The 18,692-nt window shown below is 50.8% G+C and overlaps 1 protein-coding gene across 1 annotated transcript; it reads left to right on the top strand.

The window, feature by feature from the left end:
* The first annotated feature begins 212 nt into the window (after positions 1 to 212).
* On the top strand, positions 213 to 18,192 carry ASNS (asparagine synthetase (glutamine-hydrolyzing)). The gene is made up of 13 exons (XM_040964956.1): positions 213 to 309; positions 3,521 to 3,556; positions 4,109 to 4,379; positions 6,731 to 6,968; positions 10,040 to 10,225; positions 10,459 to 10,560; positions 11,649 to 11,776; positions 13,036 to 13,162; positions 14,419 to 14,525; positions 15,320 to 15,420; positions 17,023 to 17,104; positions 17,184 to 17,339; positions 17,842 to 18,192. The coding sequence occupies exons 3-13, from the start codon at positions 4,131 to 4,133 to the stop codon at positions 18,049 to 18,051; spliced, it is 1,686 nt and encodes a 561-aa protein (XP_040820890.1). The 5' UTR covers positions 213 to 309; positions 3,521 to 3,556; positions 4,109 to 4,130; the 3' UTR covers positions 18,052 to 18,192.
* The last annotated feature ends 500 nt before the right edge of the window (positions 18,193 to 18,692 follow it).

The following is an 18,692-nucleotide window of genomic DNA, read 5'->3' as shown; positions in this document are numbered from 1 at the left end:
CAGCCCCAGCCGGTAACCTCGCTAGGAACAAAGCACGTGTGGGAAGGTCCGTGCTGGGCAGCCCAGCGTGCAGGATGCCCCAGGGCGCGGGGGGTCCAGCAAGGGTCCACGCAGGACTCCCCCGCGCGCGCTCGCACCCGCGCCCCGCCCCGGCCCGGCGTGCGTGCGCTGGCCCCGCCCCGCGCGCTGGTTGGCGCTCGCGGACATGATGAAACTTCGCGCACGCATTTCGCGAGCCGGAGACGGTCAGACCGGCCCAGAAGGTTGTCGCTCGGCCTGCACCGCGCGGCCCTGACCTTAGGAGCCAAGGTAAGCCCGGGACAGGGATGCGCGGCGGCGCTGTCGGATACCGCCGGACCCCGGGCGGGGCGGCGCCTCCCGATTGTTGCGCACCTGCGGGCCAGCGGCTGGGGAGAGCCTAAGGTCCGGGTGCGCCGGACGATGGCGCGACTGCAGCAGCCCCGAGGCGCGGCGATTCTGGACAGGAGGTGCGCGCAGACAGCCTGGGTCGGCCCCTAGGTGATGGCGTCGAAGTCTAGGACGATTTTCGCAGTCCGAGGGCTCTGCCGCCGACTGGCTGCAGTGCGCACGTGGCCCTGGCACAGGCCGGTCACTTTTCCCAGGCCCTGCAAGGAGAGTGACAGCTGTGGGGCTCAGGCTGGAGTCTGCCCCTTCTTGCCTCCCCTAGCGCTCCTCCTCTGCAGTCTGCGGGGCCCAGCGAGGAACCCGCCGGTCAATCCAAGCAGGCATCTGTTTAGAGTGACCGGGCGACTAAGGCAGCCTGAAGGCAGAGGAACCCCGCAGAGCGTCGTTTCCCTGGTGACTGGCTATTCTGTAGGGCTACCTTTGGATTAAGATTTTGTACAGGGTTACGAAATGGGGGCGGTTTCTTCTGGCGGGTGGCCTCTTTGGTCTTTTGCCTGTCCTCTGCCCTGATGTCTTGACTGGTAGTATTTTGGAAGCCCCGATAACTCCATTTTCAAGGAACCGTGGCGTAGTTGTCAGAGGAATTCCAAATGAAATAGGGCTTGCGCCTGTCCAGGGGTTGGCGGAGATTTTACCTGGGGTGTGACTTGAGCTGATTGCTCTGAAATGGCGCTGTCCAATTTGGTAGTGGCTAATGGAGCTCCTGCCAGCCCGACTAGCCGGACTGAGCTGGTGTTGTGAGAGTAGAATGTACTGGATCGTGACAGTCATAAGCAGTACTCACTGTCTTGTGCAAACACAATGTTTATACCGATTATGAGTTTGAGACGATGCCATTTTGTGTATAATGACTTAAACTATGTTTAAAATGACCTTTGTCTTTTTTTTTTTTTTTTGGATGGGACTGCACATAAGTTTGAAATTAGACATGTGGCTTCTATTTCTGTTGGAGGCATTGCTGTGGAAGTTAGGAAACATGGATGATGAGTGGAGCTGGGGAAAGCACTGCAGGTGGGACCTTTGCTCCACAAAGACTGGTTCCAGTGAAAAGAAGAGGTTGGGTTTTAAGCTGCTGCGTCCTCGCTGGAGAAACTGGTGTACTTCACAAACGTGTTTGCCTTTTCCCACATTCAGTCTAGTGGTCAGTGTGTGCCTCTAGCAGACTGAGGAGCGTTACTCACCAAATGACATTCACATGGGTTTCGTTGATGATTTGCTGAGAATTAACTTGGCTTTCAAATCACTTTCCCAGTCCGTTATAAGAATCATGTAATATATTTTTAAAAGATTTATTTAGTTTCATTGCAAAGTTTTATATATAGAGAGAGAGAGAGAAAGAGAGAGGAAAGACGGAAACATCCCCAAGTGACTGCAACAGCCAGTGCTACGCTGATCTGAAGCCAGGATCCAGGAGCTCTTCCCGGTCTCCCACAAGGGTGTAGGGTCCCAAGGCTTTGGGCTGTCCTTGACTGCTTTCCTAGGCCACAAGCAGGTAGTTTGATGGGAAACGGGGCTGCCAGCATTGGAACCGGCACCTGTATGGGATCCCGGCACATTCAAGGTGAGGACTTTAGCCACTAGGCCATGGCGCTGGGCTCAGAATCATGTAAAATAGAGTTACATGAGTTGAAAGAGTTACAGAGAGGAGAGAGAGCAAGAGCGAGAGGGCGCTATCTAGCATCTGCTGGTTCACTCCCCAATTAGCCACAATGACCGGAGCCTGGCTGGTCTGAAGTGGGGTGCCTGTAGTTTCCTCTTGGTCATCCACACCATTGCAGGGCCCCTAGCACTTCCAGGCCACCAGCAGTGAGCTGGATCAGAAGCAGAGCAGTCAGGACTCAAATTAGCACCCACACGGGCTGCTGGTGCTCTAGGTGGAGACATTTTAGACTTGGAATAGGTCAAAGAGAGGTTGCTCCTGAATGGAACTTCACGTATCTCTGCAGTTTTCAGTCTAAGTCACCCTTCATTATGGGCTCTTGGCAGGTGCGTGGAATAGAGGGCCCGGGATGTGTGACACTTGGTTTTCAAGATACTTGAAATGATGTTGTTTCCCATAACCTCAGTTTTGTCGCAGGGAATGGCCAGCCAGAGCTGTGGTTCATTTAGGTACCAAAAATGAAATAAATAACACCCAAGGATTCCTGTCATTTTAGAGTATCCTCGAACTATCTGGAGTCCTGGCTCCTGGCTCCTGGCTCCAGGTGGACCCAGCCCCGTAGTGGTAGGAGCAGATCCAAGGGAGGAAAATCCGAGGAACTGGTGGGAGTGGGGTCTTCCAGGGACCATCTCGGGAGAGGAGGATCAGCAGGACTCCTGGGAGGGCAGAAAACAAAGAAGAAAAAGGGGAACTCCTGCGTCCTGGGCAGCCAGGTCTGGCACTTTGCTCTGGGCATTATGGACGTCATAAATGTGTGAGAGGTGGCTTCCTCCTGCCATCCCGATAAGATGAAATCTCAGACGCCGTTCCCCTGACAGGAACTCGGAGGTGGGGGCTGCTCTAGGCTGTGTCTCCTTGCTTTTGTTGACTTTGTCTCTGTTCTCACGCCAGGAGACTTGGGGAGGGCGGGGAGGAGGCTAGGATGAACTTGCTTCTGGAAGGATAAGCGATGGGGAGAAGCAAGATTTTATATTTTAAACAGTAACGTCACCAGGGCCCAGAGACCCTAACTGCCTCTTAGCCCATCTGACTCCTCACATTATTATTATTATTATTAAAATGTTTATTCGGTTGTTTGAAAGGCAAAGCAGCAGAGAGGAGAGAGAGAGAAGTGGCTGGGACTGCCCAGTTTAAAGTCTGGGTCCCTCATGGGGGTCAGTAGCCCAAACACTTGGGCCATCCTCCCCTTCCCAGGCACATTAGTAGGGAGCTGGCTTGGAAGCACAGCGGTTGGGAGTAGACCCTGTGCGCATATGGGATGTGGGCACTACAGGCAGTAGCTTAACTTGCTGTACCGCTAAGCTGCATCTTTATCCTGCACCAGATGCCCACTCCAGGACATTTTGATGGGGAACATTTTCTATGTGCATGTTATGTTTGTTCCAAGGCCAGGATATCTAATATTTCATTATATCACTTTGTTTTTCTCTTTAGGCTTTCCTTCAGCACATTTGAACAGATCATTTAGAGGTAAGCTAAAGCTTGTGAAATGCTTATATGAACTGTGTGTTTTGGTATTATGCTTCAGCAGTGTGACCTTCTGGTCTACCGCTCCACCACTCCATTCTGCTTACACTTGGTCCAAGAGGGGGCGGTAAATCCTCAAAGATGCTTAGTGGGACTCTAGGGGATTGTGGGGTCCTTGAAGGCTTTTGAGATTCTGGCATGGGAAAGTTGTACCTGGAGGCATCTGTCCCTGTGGCCTTGTGACTGGAGAGCAAACTTCACCTGCTGAGAGAGTGCAGCCTGCCCGCCCCCCGGGGGAGGACGTAGGTGCTGGTGGGTGCCAAGCTGCTGTGTGTCTCCTTAGATGTAAAGGTCATTCATCAATTATGGTATTTCTAAGTGAATTAAGTCACTGTCTGCTCATGTCCACCTGGCAGCCTAATGGAAACCTGCTGTTGATAAGATGGTTTCTGGTTTCTATCTCAGTGTTGGAAGTGTTATGCAAGTTTCTGGCATCAGGACTTAATGCACACTTGGACTGGGTATTGAACATTTGTTCTCTTTTTCTCTCTGTAGAGAGCCTGTCACTCCGGGCGCCATGTGTGGCATCTGGGCCCTCTTTGGCAGCGATGACTGCCTGTCTGTTCAGTGTCTGAGTGCGATGAAGATTGCACACAGGGGTCCAGATGCATTTCGTTTTGAGAACGTCAATGGATACACCAACTGCTGCTTTGGATTTCATCGGTTGGCAGTGGTTGACCAGCTGTTTGGGATGCAGCCAATTCGAGTGAAGAAATTCCCGTATTTGTGGCTTTGTTACAACGGTGAAATCTATAACCATAAGACGGTAAGCAGGTCCAAACCGGAGAGCGTCTGGATGACACCTCAGAGCCTGTTGGTTACTGTAGTGTTTATTACACATGTCGTATGATGCTGGCTACTTTCAAAGCCTTTTCATGTTCATGATCTCATTTGTCAGAGTTCATGCCTGAGAATGCCAGGTTATGGTATGCTAATCCAGGCTGGCTTTTCTGCCTTAATTGAGATGGAAAATGCCTTTTATTACGGGATCACGGTTTTGCTTCTGTTCATTTCCTTAAAAATTTATTACCAAAAGTTAATTATTCTAAAGTATTTCCACTCCAGGTTAGCCAAGCTTGCTGTGTTTTTTCCCTTTTCTTCCTGCAACCTCCCTGAACACTCTGAGTATGCTCAGTGGACGGCTTCAGGCAGGTTCAGAGTGTCCCGAGGCATAGGAGGGGGCTTCAGCTGGCTCCTGGAAAAAGGAATTGAAAGAGAGGTTTGCTACCAAAAAAGTTGCATCCCATGCATTAAAAAAAAAAAGGTTTACATATTTATTTACTAGAAAGGGAGAGACTGAGACTGCAGTTCCGTTAGTTCATTCACTCCCTCTCTGGCCACAGCAGTCTGTCCGGCTGGGTTGAAGCCAGGAACCAGGAACTCACTCCATCCTGGTCTCACACTTGGGTGTCCTCCAAGGAGTCCTTCTCCTGAGTAAGTTACCTGCAGATTTAGGTCAAAGACAGGTGATTGGGGCAGGGTGGTAGGGAAGATTTAGGGAGTTGTTCATTACTGGTGTCATCCAGTGCTTTAGGAATATTTATCCTGCAGGTGCAAAAGCCCAGAAGGATCAGCCTGCTTCCCAGCTGCACCTGCCAGTGACAGGCACCCGCCTTTGGTGTCGCAGAGCCAGGAGGGTTAATACGTGGACACAGCCAAAGCCAGTTTCTGAACAAGTCTACCAATGCATAAAGACAAATTGGTCATAGAGCTTCCTAAACCTGAGCCGGCCCATCCAATGTGCGGCAAGGCAGCCGCTGGCACTGGGTGGCCGAAGGAAGCAGGTTTATTGCAAAGTGCAGAGCCAGGAGCCGGCAGTGGTGGCTCGATGGCCCAACTCCTTGATGGATAAAGGATTTTACAGTTGGAGGTTGGGGTGAGATGTGCACATTGGGCTCATGTGCAGGTCTCTGGCTTGTGCACGGCTCTGCTTCGATCGTAAGATCAAGTTTCAGGAATTATGAAGATGGCAAAGTGGGCTCGCCCAGGTGGCAATCACTTCTTTTTCAGGTCCTGGGATTTCTGGAAAAAGCCCTCAAGATGGGACTTACTCCCCCGAGGTGTTCTTTATGGGGGAGGTGGGTCAGTGAGCTCATGGGTCTGTGAGCCAGGACCCCACATGGCTGGCTGTAGCACTGCCTCAATTCCATGAGCTGACTTTAGATAAAGCGGAGCAGAACAGAGCAAGGTGAGGGAGAGAGATTGAGAGACAGTGGGCGAACTAGTGCCTGATGGAATCTAGCATCTACGTTGAAGGCTCTGACCGCATAGCTGCCTACTTCCAAATTCACAAACTGTGAAACCAGTTAGGCTGTGAAGCCTATTTATGTAGCCGCCCTATTCCCATGGGCTTACTGTTTAATATTCAAAAGCATGTTGGAAATGTTTAAAGTCCTCCAGGATTCTCACCGGATTTCACAGTAGCTTCTCCATTGCCAATTGAGTACATGAGCGCAGATACCAAGAGGGCCACGCCAGGCCTCTGCCCCCCACAGTTGGCAGAGGTGTGTGGGAGAGTGTGGGTGCACCTTGATTGCCCCGCCCTGCTGTGATGGCGGGGACAAGGGATGCTGCTACAGGGATGGAAGGAGTGAATGTGCCAGCCTTCCCCTTGGCCAGCACGTGTGCTTTGGGCCGTGTGTGTGTCACTGTGCTGAGACATTCAGTTTTCACGGAATGCTGCCAAGTTGTTCTCTACTTTGTATTTTCATAGGTAGGAGTTAGAGGCTGAACTGGCAGAGCCTCAGCTTAAGTTTTGTTCTCAAATTAAAAGTTTACAGCCGTGGAAAACACATTGTGAGGTTCCAGGCAGCCAGCCAACCTATTAACATCCATGTGTATGTGAATATTTGTTTTACCTGCATGATATACCATGAGTATGCATTTGCGCTGCCCAGTTGTTATTCTGGTATGTTACTATATATTCTGCTTTTCAGGATGCAGCTAAAAATTTCAGGGTTCAGCTTGGTGTTGTAAAAATGTTGCAGAATTGTGAGTTGATTCTTCAGAATCGAAGGACTGTTGGAGCACAGGTGTAACCGAAGCGTCTTTGGCATAAAGCATTATTAACGTGTGCACGAGGATTCTAACGCTGTGTTTTGCTGTTGCTTCCTTAAGATGCAGCATCACTTTGGATTTGAATACCAGACCAAAGTGGATGGTGAGATCATCCTACACCTTTACGACAAAGGAGGCATTGAGCAGACCATCTGCATGCTGGACGGAGTGTTTGCGTTCATCTTACTGGACACTGCCAACAAGAAGGTGTTCCTGGGTAGAGATACTTACGGAGTCAGACCGCTGTTTAAAGCCATGACTGAAGATGGATTTTTGGCTGTGTGTTCAGAAGCTAAAGGTACTCGTGGGATTTTTCTGTTGATTTTCCTTACCGTCACACCCGTGGGTTTTTTTTCCAGATCGTATCTTTGATCCCCTGACTGACCGGATCACGATCCTCTAAACTTTGTGTTTGAAAATACACCGCTGAGACTCGATCCTTGAGGGCTGGACGAGGAATCCCTAGTAGGCGTCCCTCTTTTTCGGTGTTGCCAGCAGCCTTGCATCTGGTGCGATCCTGCATCTGTTTGCAGTTTACCCATGTTGCTCTGCAGTGTTGCATTTGCTGTACTGCGACACCGGTAGAGCCCCCGGTTACGCCCACATTGTAAAAACTCGGTTATTGATCGGCAGTTCACACACCAAGTATTTCACCTACTTAACATGTTTAGCTTAATGGATAGCCATGGATATTTGAAAGCCCAGTCATTTTGGCTTTTTTTTTTTTTAATCACTTCACAAAGAACTACTGTGCCCCTTAGCTGTCATGCCCACCCTTCACCGTTTATCATGTTTGCCCCCTAGCCCTATCTCAGCCTCTGGCAGCTTCCAAGTTTATCTGTCAAGTGATGGGTTTTTGTGCTCTTTCTCTGTTTTGGTTAGCATGAATACTGCTGCTATTATGTGGTCGGACAGTCTTGGATGTTTACCTGCAAGGGGAACTGCTGGGTTCTACCTAAGTTGTTGAGGAACTGCCATTCTGTTGGCCGGGGTGGCTGCCTCCCTCTGTCTTCCCAGCAGCTCTGAAGGGTCCTGGTTTTCTGCATCCTCAGCACTTGGCTGGCTGTGTCTCCAGCCGTTGTAGTGTGTGTGAAGCACTCTCACATGCTTGGCCTTGCCCAGCTTGCAGTAATGTCCGGCTTCTTTGAGTGTTGGCCATTTTATTCCTTCTTTGTAGAAATGTCTGTACAGGGACATCTTCTCCTCCTTCCCCTCCTCCCTCCCACTCCCTTTTGGGTTCATCTAATTAAAACAAAAAAGTTAATGGAATAATTTTTAGATTAGTTTCAGGTTTCAAAGAAGTTGAGCAAAAGTACAGAGAGCTTCCATGAGCTCCTGGCCATTCAGCCAGTTTCCCTTGCCTTGAATGCTTGCCTTCCTGTACTACGTTGCTTAGAATTTATGAATGGATACTAACATATTACTGTTAACTGAAGTTAGTGGTTTTAGGAGTTTCACAAAATGCTAGTCTTTATGGTATTATATGGGATAGTTTATTGTCCTGAAAGTCTCTTGGGATCCACTTGCTCATTTTGCCCCTCTTCCTCATCCTGAATTCTTTAATACTGATCTATTTACAGCCACCATGATGTCACTTTTCCTGGTATGTCATGTACTTGGGATCATGTGGGATGTATCCTTTTCAGAATGACTGCTTTTACTTAGGAAAGTACACTTAAAATTGCTCTGTGTCTTTTCATGCCTTAATAACTTTAAAAAAATTAAATGGCTAAATAACAGTCACTCTATAGCTGTGCCCTAGTTTGCTTGCCCATTTTTTGAATTATTCATCTTAGAGCGGATCTTTTTACAGTTTACTCATACTGAATATTCTAGACACAAATTTCAGCACGATGTTCGGTGGAGTTGCAGGACAGAAGCTCGAAAAGCTACGAAAGCAGCTTTTACCCAGTACCAGGGAACAATCAGAAAAGAAATTTATTTACAATAGAAATTGAAAAGGATAAAATATTTGGGGAGAAATTTAACAAAACAAGCACAAAAGTTGTGCTATGGAAACCATATGGCCTGATTGAAAGGAGAGAAAGACGATCTGAATCGATGGGGAAGTGGGGTATGGCCCAGTAGCCACATTTTCAAGCGTTCTGTTCCCCCTAGCACTGTTAGAGCGGCCTGGAGAAGCAGGCTGGTCCTTGCACTGGGTCTCCTCAGCTACAGGGAGAGTCTTCAACCAAACTTATTCTGGGGTTTTGTGTTCCCTTCCTCCTCAGCCCTGCCCTCTTCCACACCGGATGGGCCTGGGACCTGTGTGTCTTCCTTTCTCAGCCCTTTGGGGTAGCCTGCCGAGTCCTGCTCTGGGCAGAGCACTCCCTGGTCAGGTCCTCGTTGGCTCCCTGGCCCCCCACCCCAAGCTCACTGGGAGGGCAGCAGAGGCCTTTGTCTGGACTTTGAACTTGACGCTCAGCTGGTAAATTGTGAGTGTCCCGTGTGGACATGCTGTGACTGTTTGCCAGAGGACCTTGGGGGTCTCGTGCTCGTCAGAGGTCACGCTGATGGCCGTTTGGTCACTGCCTGTAAGAACTTGCTGATGAAATCTGAAGTGTCCAGTGTCAGTCACAGTGTATGACCGCGCGGGGATACACACTTGACTTCTCACGTCCGGCTTCAGCTCCCCTGTTAGCCGACGGGTTTGTTTGTTACAAGATTAGGGCCCAGGCAGTTGTATTAAAATATCTCAGTGATGACCGAAAAGAACTACAAAGTTCAGGCTCAGGTTCATCCCTTCGCTTCATAAATAGCTTAGATATTTTTATATGCTTGCTTTTTTTTTTTTATAGGGAACGCATTAAAAAAATCTTTTTTAACATGTAGCAAAGGGGACAGAGAGCTCCCATCTGCCTTCACTCTCCAGGTGCCCACAAAGAGCAGTACCAGACCAATGCCCAGAGCCAAGAACTCAGCCCCGTCCTCCCATGTGGGTGGCAGCCATTCCTGCGGCTTCCCCAAGTCTGACTTCCCAGAAAGCTGGAGTGGGGAGCCAGGAGCGGTTCCTGAACCCAGGACTCCCACATGGGATGAGCGCGTGTCCCAGCTGTCATCTTCATGGCTAGGCCCAATGCCAGCCCCTAGATCCCATCCTTGGAAAAGAAACTGAATGCAGGAGATGTTGCTTTGAGTTGAAGTCTGCATAATTTGGTGCATGTTTCTAAGCCGCTGTTGTCTTACTAGCAAGTGGACGGCAGGGTTTTAGGTAAACGGAAATGGTTTCCCTCTTTTGCTTATGAAACTGACATGTGTTTGTATCAAAGAGAAATTGGATTGGCATTTAGAGGGTGGCACCTATCTCAGAGAGTTGCGGTGGGTGCCATGCAGAGCTGATTTCAATAAGGCTGTGCTTCAACCTGCCAGGGCTGGTTACGCTGAAGCACTCCACCACCCCCTTCTTGAAAGTGGAGCCCTTTCTTCCGGGCCACTACGAAGTTTTGGATTTGAAGCCGAATGGCAAAGTCGCCTCCGTGGAAATGGTCAAATACCATCACTGCAGGGATGAGCCCCTGCACGCCCTCTACGACAGTGTGGAGAAGCTCTTCCCAGGTAACAACTCCTCGCCCACCTGCTCCCATCCCGCTCCCCTCCCTGCCTTCCGGAGGAATGGAAGGACTGCAGCTTGAAGACCTGGCTCCCCGCTTTCCAGGGCGGTAGTGCGCCCCGATTCCGAGGCTGCACAGGTGCCATCACGGTGGCCGTGGAGGGCGTGCATGCCGTCCTGGAAGCTGGTTCAGGCCAGGCTCCCATGGAGCTGATCCGTTTATTTGCCGTGTTTATAGGCTTTGAGATAGAAACGGTGAAGAGCAACCTCCGGATCCTTTTTGACAACGCCGTGAGGAAGCGGCTGATGACCGACCGGAGGATCGCCTGCCTCTTGTCAGGTGAGGGCGACCGGAGGGGACTGCCAGCCTGGGAAGAAACGGTTAGCCTCTGTCCCCAAGGTTTTCATGGTAGAATGTTTGCTATATGATTAATCTTTCATTATAAAATGAAATTTTTAAAAAAAGATTTATTTATTTTTATTGGAAAGATATACAGTGAGGAGGAGAGACAGAGAGGACAATCTTCCTTCTACTGGTTCACTCCCCAAGTGGCCGCAATGGCTGGACTGAGCCGATCCAAAGCCAGGAGCCAGGAGCCTCCAGGTCTCCCACATGGGTGCAGGGTCCCAAGGCTTTGGGCCATCCTCCACTGCTTTTGCAGGCCACAAGCAGGGAGCTGGGTGGGAAGTAGGGCAGCCGGTACACAATGTCCCATATAGGTTCCTGGTGCATGCAAGGCGACAACTTTAGCCATTAGGCTACCATGCTGGACCCATGAAAAAGTTTTTCACAAGCTGTATTTAGTATTCATGGTTATACTATAGCGTATTTTGGTGTATATATAATATAAAAAGGAGCTAGATGGTGCATATGAAATGCACAAAATCTGTTCTTTATAGTTGTAAAAATTTTTATTAAAGAATGAGTGAATATACATTTTTTGAATACTGTGTAGCTATTTTTCTTTTAAGATTGATATTCTTTTTTTTATTTGAAAGTTAGGGAATGAGAGAGACCAATCTTCCACCATTAGTTCACTCCCCACATGGCTGCAACAGTCTGTTCCAGGCTAGTCTGAAGCCTGGAGCCTGGAGACAGGACTGCTGCGGGGTCTGCCATTTGGGGAGGAGATCCCAGCCACGTGAGCTGTCATCTGCTGCTCTCCTAGGCGCATTGACAGGAAGCTGGCTGTGAAGTATAGTGGCTGAGACTGGAACCGGCACTGCACTCTCGGGTGCAGGTGTCCTGAAAGCAGTGGCTACACTTGCTGTGCTGGGAAGCCCCCAAATGGCAGTACAGTTAGCGCTGCTGCAGGGTATCGTTGGCTGTCCCCCCTTCTCAGTGTCGCTTTCGGCTGACGGTACTGGGGGATCTTGAGTGCAAGTCGCTCCAGTGCCATCTCAAGGACATGGCCATCTTGCCTGCAGGGGGTCTGGACTCCAGCCTCGTGGCTGCCACGCTGTTGAAGCAGCTGAAGGAGGCCAAGGTGCAGTACGCGCTGCAGACTTTTGCCATCGGCATGGAGGACAGCCCCGATCTGCTGGCCGCGAGGAAGGTAGGACGCTGTCTCTCCCTGCCCCGGTGGCGGGAGAGCAGCCTGCGTGCCAGGAGGGTAGGCTCAGTGCTGGTGGGCCCTCTGCAGCTGCTGTGGGGACTTGGGTGATTGTTGCATAAAGCTCATGCCTTCAGCTGTCCACTGTGCTGGAATCTGGGATTGCTCATCCCCACGGCCTAGGCAGTGCTCCACAAGCCGTTTTCCTGCTCAAGGCTGTGGCTTTAGAGTCTTGTCACCTATGGTCACCCGGGTCCCCACCCTTGTGTGTGATGGTACAGTTTTGAAGTGAATATGTGGCAATTCATACTGCATGTGTAGCACGGGACCTGAGCCCCTAGTGTGCTGGTTTCGGTTGTGTATAGAATGCGGTGTTCAGAGCCAGGGGTCCAGGGCACCTTGTGCGCATGCAGTGTGCCCGAGACTGACCCCCTGCTCTGGAAGACCTGAGAACGAGGAGAAAGATCTAGAGTGCAGTCCAGTGTACGGTGGTTAGGATGGGGCTTCTGAAAGAGCTCTGGAGAGTAGCAGACCATATGGAAATACCAGCCATTTCAGCAGGGGCCAAAGGAGGCCGGGGTTAGAGTGGCATTGTAATAGCCCAGAGAGAGGGGGGAGGAAGAGGAAGCAAATGCCTGGGGAGGAAGGGACGTGCACTGGGAGCCTTTTTCCTGTTTGAAGCGTGAGAGTGGGACGAGCTGGTGGGGTCTGCTTGTGGCTGAACGTGTGAGTGTGGGGCTGGCACACTGGTGGGCAAGGCCCAGGCTGGGGAGTTCGTGGTGCGGTCTGGAGAATCCTCCCCCCTCGGTTTGCCATGTTTTCTGCTGTTGTTAATTCACAATGCTTTGGGAACTACTCTCCTGCATTCTTTCTTTTTTCTTCATTATTCATTAGTGAGGCAGAGAGGGGAAAGAGAGACAGATACACAAGCCTGGGTTCCCAGTGGACGGTTCACTTCCCAAATGCCGGAAATAGCTGGGGCTCTGCCAGGCTGAAGCTGGGAGCAGGGAATTCAGTCTGGTTTCTTGCGTGGGTGGCAGGGAACCACTTACTTGAGCCACCACCTGCTGCCTCCTGGCGTGGGCATTAGTGGGAAGCTGGGGTCAGGAGAGGGGGGCAGCTGCAGCCTGGGCACGGTGATGTGGGGATCCAGGCAGCCTCAGGGGCATCTTCGGTACTGTGTCCAACGCCTGTTGCCTTGTTTCACCTCCATATGGACTTCTGGTAATAACACGGGTATGGTTATTTCTTCCTGCACTCAGGTAGCAAACCACATTGGAAGTGAACACCACGAAGTCCTCTTTAACTCAGAGGAGGGCATTCAGGCCCTGGATGAGGTCATATTTTCCTTGGAAACTTACGACATCACGACAGTTCGTGCTTCAGTAGGTAAGGAGTTTCATGATACAGAAAAGGGTTTCTTTTTAATCACTGAAGAAGCGTCACACTTTCAGTATGCTAGTTCAAGCGACCGTTTAAGAAGCATTGTTCGTGAATGAATACAGATGGAATTCCTGTTACTGATTGCTTATGGCCATTTGAGAAGTCCTGACTCTTTAGTAAGTTAACAGTAAGTGCATGGTTCAGCTGCCACATTAGGGTCACTGCCTGGGCACCTGCTTCCCAGCCGCCCTCCCTCTTCAGTATTAATGTCCTCAGGCTACAGTCTGAAGAAAATGGGGACGTGGCTCTGTGATGCTGTGCATCTTCACTAAGGGATCCTTATTTTAGAAAACGTCCCATCATAGAACCTGTCAGTCACCAGCTAGTGCCACCTGCCGACGGAGCTGGTTCTGGACACTGGACTAGAGACTCTGGCTCAGGTGGAGCCTGGGCTGCTAACAGAGACAGATTGAGAGAGGGAGAGAGAGCAAGTGAGTGAGTGCTTCTAAGAGTTGTGGCTCATGGGACCTCAAGCTGGGGGCCGGGGAGAACCATTACTCATCACTGTTCCTCCCCACCCGGTCTACAGGAAGATGGGGTCAGGAGCCGGGGTTGGGCATGGAGCCCAGGCTCTCCACCGTGCAGTGGAGGCTTGTTGAGCCACTCAGCTACACACTCACCCCAGTATGCCTGTCTTTTTAAGGGACTTGCTAGACAGAGCAAAAATGTCATAGGGATGACCAAGGTTCTGACCCCGCAGAGCCCAGTAAATAGACACACAGTGGGTCCGTGTTGCCGCAGTTTTATAGGGTTTAATAGGATTAGAAAAAGAAAAAGTTGAAAGGCTCCTGAGGGAGGTCCAGTCAAGCTAAATGGAGAAGTCCTTGTTTCGAGGCCTACGGGGTAGGCACCAGGCAGGCAGGCAGGGCTTCATACATGAAGTCTCCTGAACCACATGTGGAATTCGAGAAATGGGGAGTGGCAGCAGAAAAAAGAACAAAGTTAGGAATGACTGACTTCATTATTTTGTATGGGCATACCCACATGAAGGGCATGGTACAGAGCGAATTTCGAGGTAGGAATTTGATAACTTTCAGCATCGTAGGACGGCCCTGGGTCGTCGTCCTGGCAGTGTAGGTGCTGCCTTCGCTGCTTGCAAGCCCCTCTTGGGGTCGTTGTTTTGGAAGCTACATTGATGACGCAGTTGAGGGTGGTTAGTTCCGGATGCCATCTCATGTTGATGGTTATTTCTCTCATTGAAGGGATGTATTTAATTTCCAAGTACATTCGCAAGAACACAGACAGCGTGGTGATCTTCTCGGGGGAGGGATCGGATGAGCTGACCCAGGGTTACATCTATTTTCACAAGGTAAGGCCTTTGGGTGGGTGTATCTCGAGCCACAGTAAAGAAGGCATGCCCTGTTCGATCTTTTCTGTTGCCAGTTTGGGGTAAACATTAAGATCGCCGAGCATCCTGTGAGTTTAGATGAGGAAATCTGTTAGTGCCTGCTCTGTGTTTTCTTGGGAAAGAAAGAAGTTGCTTTAGTGTCAGATAATTGTTATTCTTTAGAACTAATTAAAAGGGGTTGGCGTTGTGTTAAGCCGCCATTTCTGATACTAGGATCCCATAGTGGAGAGAGCCACGTTGAGTCCTGGCTGCTCCACTTCCAGTCCAGTTCCTGCTCATGTGCCTGGGAAGGCAGCAGACCTGGGGTTAGCTCCGGCTCCTGGTTTCTGCCTGGCCCAGTGCTGGCTGTTGTAATGGTTTATGGGAGAGCAGCAGCAGGTGAGAGTTCTCTCTCCCACTCTGTCACTGTCCCTTTCAAATAAGTGAATACATATTTAAAAACTGTTGAAGCAGAAGAATCACTTTTGTGACATTCCTTCATCTTCTGTAGCCTTGGGGCTGTTGCAGAGTATGAATAAGTATTAACTTCCTTATTTAAGATTCACTTCCTTATTTGAAAGGCAGACGGACAGGGAGAGGCAGGGACCCTGGCGCGTGGGATCACCACCGTCACCCCAGGTGTGTTAGTGTGGGAGTGACATCAGAGGCGGGCGAGCCGGGACTGGGAGCGGCGCTCTGAGCCGGGTGGGGGTGAGCCACGTGGTGGCCTGGCCCTCTGTTCTGTTCTGTGTCTGAGCTGTGTGTCCGTGACTTAGGCCCCTTCTGCCGAGGAGGCCGAGGAGGAGAGCGAGAGGCTGCTGCGGGAGCTGTACCTGTTTGACGTCCTCCGTGCGGATCGCACCACCGCCGCCCACGGGTAACTTAGGACTTTAGGACGCACTGTCAAAGAGAAGAGGACAGAAAGAAATTAGGAAACCAAAAAGCCCATTAGCTGGTTTTCTCTTTTTAATTTAGTTGGTTAAAAGCTACGAGTTGTGATTTCTACAGAGAAGGTCATCCTTGTCTCTTCGCACAGTGCCAGATGCAAAGCCCAGCTGCTGTGGCTCGCGTTGCATGCGGCGTACATCTACACGCTGTGTGTGCTTTTAAAAAATGTTACAGAAGGAAAGACAACAGCCTCCCATCAGCTGGTTCACTCCATCACAGATGCCTTTGATGGCCCGGGAGAGGCTGGGCTGAAGCCAGGAGCTGGGGACTCAGGCCAAGTATCTAACGTGGATGGTGGCACCAAACTCCTTGAGCCATGGCCTGCTGCCCCAGGGGTCTGGAATCGGGTCGAGTTAGGACTCACACGTGAGCCCAGGGATGTGGCATGTGGGTGTCTGACTGACATCTTGAGGCTGAGCACCTGCCTCACGGGTCGCCTCAAAGGCGTCAGAACAGCCTGGAGGCAAGGCTGGGGCAGCCTTTGCCAAGTCTGTTCCAGAGAAGCAAAGGTTGTAAAATCCACACAGCCCACCCTGAGCACTCGCCATGCCTGCGTGATGCCAGGGATGCCAAGCAGAGGCCGGAAGCGAGGTCCAGCGTAGGCTAGAAAGCCCAGGGTCCTTTGGGTTTCAGATTTCACTTTCATGAATAGAAAAACAATGAAGATTCTTCTTATTCATGATCAACAACTGACATTAAATGCCTTAGCTGCCTCTGTGGAATCACACTTGGAAATAATTAAATATGGGGTTGAGGAATGAACTTGTTTGTCACTTTTATTCTGTTGGTCTTTCATGAGAACACGAGGGTTCAGGGGACAAATGGTGTGGAATGTGGCTTGTATAAATTGTCCATCACTTAGTAATAGAGTTGTTAATAGGAAAAGAGGTGGGTTCTTCTAGAAAAAAACCTTTCTAATTGGAAGGGTCTAGGCAAGGTGATTTTTTTTTAAAAAAAAGATTTATTTATTTATTCATTGGACTTTAGAATTACAGAGATGGGGATAGATGGAGGTGGGGAGGGGGAGATGAGAGAGATCTTCCCTCCGCTGGTTCGCCCCCTGAGTGGCCACAATATCCAGGTGTGATTTGGTGTGACCCCAGGAGCCCAGGACTTTATCTGAGGCTCCCACATGAGTGCAGGGGCCCAAGCACCTGAGCCATCTTCAGCTGCTTTCCCAGGCGCATTAGCAGGGAGCTGGTTGGGAAGCAGAAGAGCCAGTGCTGCAGGCAGAAGCTTAGCCCACTGTGCGGTAGCACCAGCCTCAGGGTGCATTCTCAACGGTCAGACATGCGTTCAAGTGTTCATGGAAGGGAATGCAAACCTAACAGCTTTAAGTTGTCCGTCTCACTTCCGGGATGAGGCGGTGCACATCACCTTCATGCAGATGTTTTGTATTTATCCGTTAGTATAGAGTGCATTTTCCCAGGACTTTGTAATCTTACTTGTAACCAGATTCTGGTTGCTGGACCCTGGCGAGGGGTGTTGCCTGCCCGCTGTGATGTGGGTTTTTCTCCCTCTGTCATTCCAGTCTGGAGCTGAGAGTTCCATTCCTGGATCACCGGTTCTCCTCCTATTACTTGTCTCTGCCCCCGGAAATGAGAGTGCCAAAGGTAAGCACGGCAGCTTGGGAGAGCCGCGGCCGCCCGCCGGGCCACAGCCTCGCTCTGATGGGCCTTTGTTCTGTGCCAGAACGGGATAGAAAAACACCTCCTACGAGAGACATTTGAGGACTCCAACCTGATCCCCAAAGAGATTCTCTGGAGACCGAAGGAAGCCTTCAGTGACGGGATAACCTCAGTGAAGAATTCCTGGTTTAAGATTTTGCAGGAATATGTCGAGCATCAGGTAAAGCACCTGTGTGCGGTGGGAGGGCTGGGACGCGCGGCTTGAATCGTGACCCCTCTCGCCTTCAGTTTGAGCATTTTATGTATACAGAATTGGCTCATGGTTCCTCAAGTCCTTTATAAAAACTGTAAAAGAGTTAGGGAGCCTGAAACATACAGAATAGTATCTTAGACCCAAAGGAGCAAAGGGGCTGAATAATTTGTGGTCCCTGGCCTTCACTTGACACATGTGACATTTGCTGGGAGGGAGATATCATTGGGCCCAGCCGACTGTAGCGCTCTGAGCCGCTAAGAATTAGGAATGTGCAAGGTGAGGCTCCTTGCAGCTCACCACGCCCCCACGGCCCCTGACTGCTCTAATAATCTCTAAGAGATCCGTGATGCAGAGAGCCGCTTGCGCAGTTTCTTCTCTTCACTTTTTGGTTCCACGAAGGCAGGAGAAACACACGAGAGTCCCCGGGCCGGTGGAGAGCTGTGTGGCTCTGAGGCTGTTTGTCCTGCAGGTTGACGACGCGATGATGGCAGCGGCGGCCCAGAAGTTTCCCTTCAATACCCCGAAAACCAAGGAGGGCTATTACTACCGACAGATCTTCGAGCGCCACTACCCAGGCCGGGCCGACTGGCTGACCCATTACTGGATGCCCAAGTGGATCAATGCCACCGACCCTTCCGCCCGCACGCTCACCCATTACAAGTCAGCCGCCAAAGCCTAGGGGCTCCCCGTGCTCCCCAGCGAGAGTAAATGTGACCTGTGGTGTGTGTGTCAGTTCGGGGCTGGGGACCCAGCTGGGAGAGACAAGGGCTGACCACGCAGACTTACTTGAGTGTAAAGAAAATAAACATGTTACATCTAAGATGCACGTCTGGTTTTGTCTCTTCATTCAGCACTTTTCTTGGAGGTCAGTGAGGCCATGGGTGAGTCGGCTCACCACGTCTGATCCGACGCTGGCTTGTGGCCCAGTGGGTTAAGCCATTGCTTTGGAGGGCCACTTACATAGGAACACTGCTGGTTCGAGTCCTGACTTCACTTCTAGTTCAACTCTCTGCTGATGTGCCAGCGGAGGGACAGAAAGGTGGCCGGAGGGCTTGGGTCTCTGCCACCCTGTGGAAGACCTAGCTGGAGTTCCTGGCTCGCGGCTTCTGTTGCAGCCAGCCATCTGGGGGCGCTATCCAGCAGACGCAAAGATCTCTGTCCCTCTCAAAGTAGGTATACAGAGAGGAGGAGAGACAGACAGGAAGATCTTCCATCCGATGATTCACGCCCCCCAAGTGACCACAACGGCCGGTGCTGCGCCGATCCAAAGCCAGGCACCAGGAACTTCTTTCCAGGTCTCCTCCACAGGTGCGGGGTCCC

The sequence above is a fragment of the Ochotona curzoniae genome, unplaced genomic scaffold (genome assembly GCF_017591425.1).
Source record: "Ochotona curzoniae isolate NIBS_2020 unplaced genomic scaffold, NIBS_Ocur_1.0 scaffold_3835, whole genome shotgun sequence".
Taxonomy (NCBI): domain Eukaryota; kingdom Metazoa; phylum Chordata; class Mammalia; order Lagomorpha; family Ochotonidae; genus Ochotona; species Ochotona curzoniae.
Note: the sequence above shows the minus strand (reverse complement) of the source record. Positions and strands in the feature narration are given on the sequence as shown.

Excerpts from the sequence above, each read along its gene's own strand:
- ASNS (XM_040964956.1), top strand. The coding sequence starts at position 4,131 with ATGTGTGGCATCTGGGCCCTCTTTGGCAGCGATGACTGCCTGTCTGTT. Across the intron at positions 10,561-11,648 it reads GATCGCCTGCCTCTTGTCAG|GGGGTCTGGACTCCAGCCTC; the intron begins GTGAGGGCGACC and ends TCTTGCCTGCAG. Across the intron at positions 17,340-17,841 it reads AGGAATATGTCGAGCATCAG|GTTGACGACGCGATGATGGC; the intron begins GTAAAGCACCTG and ends TTTGTCCTGCAG.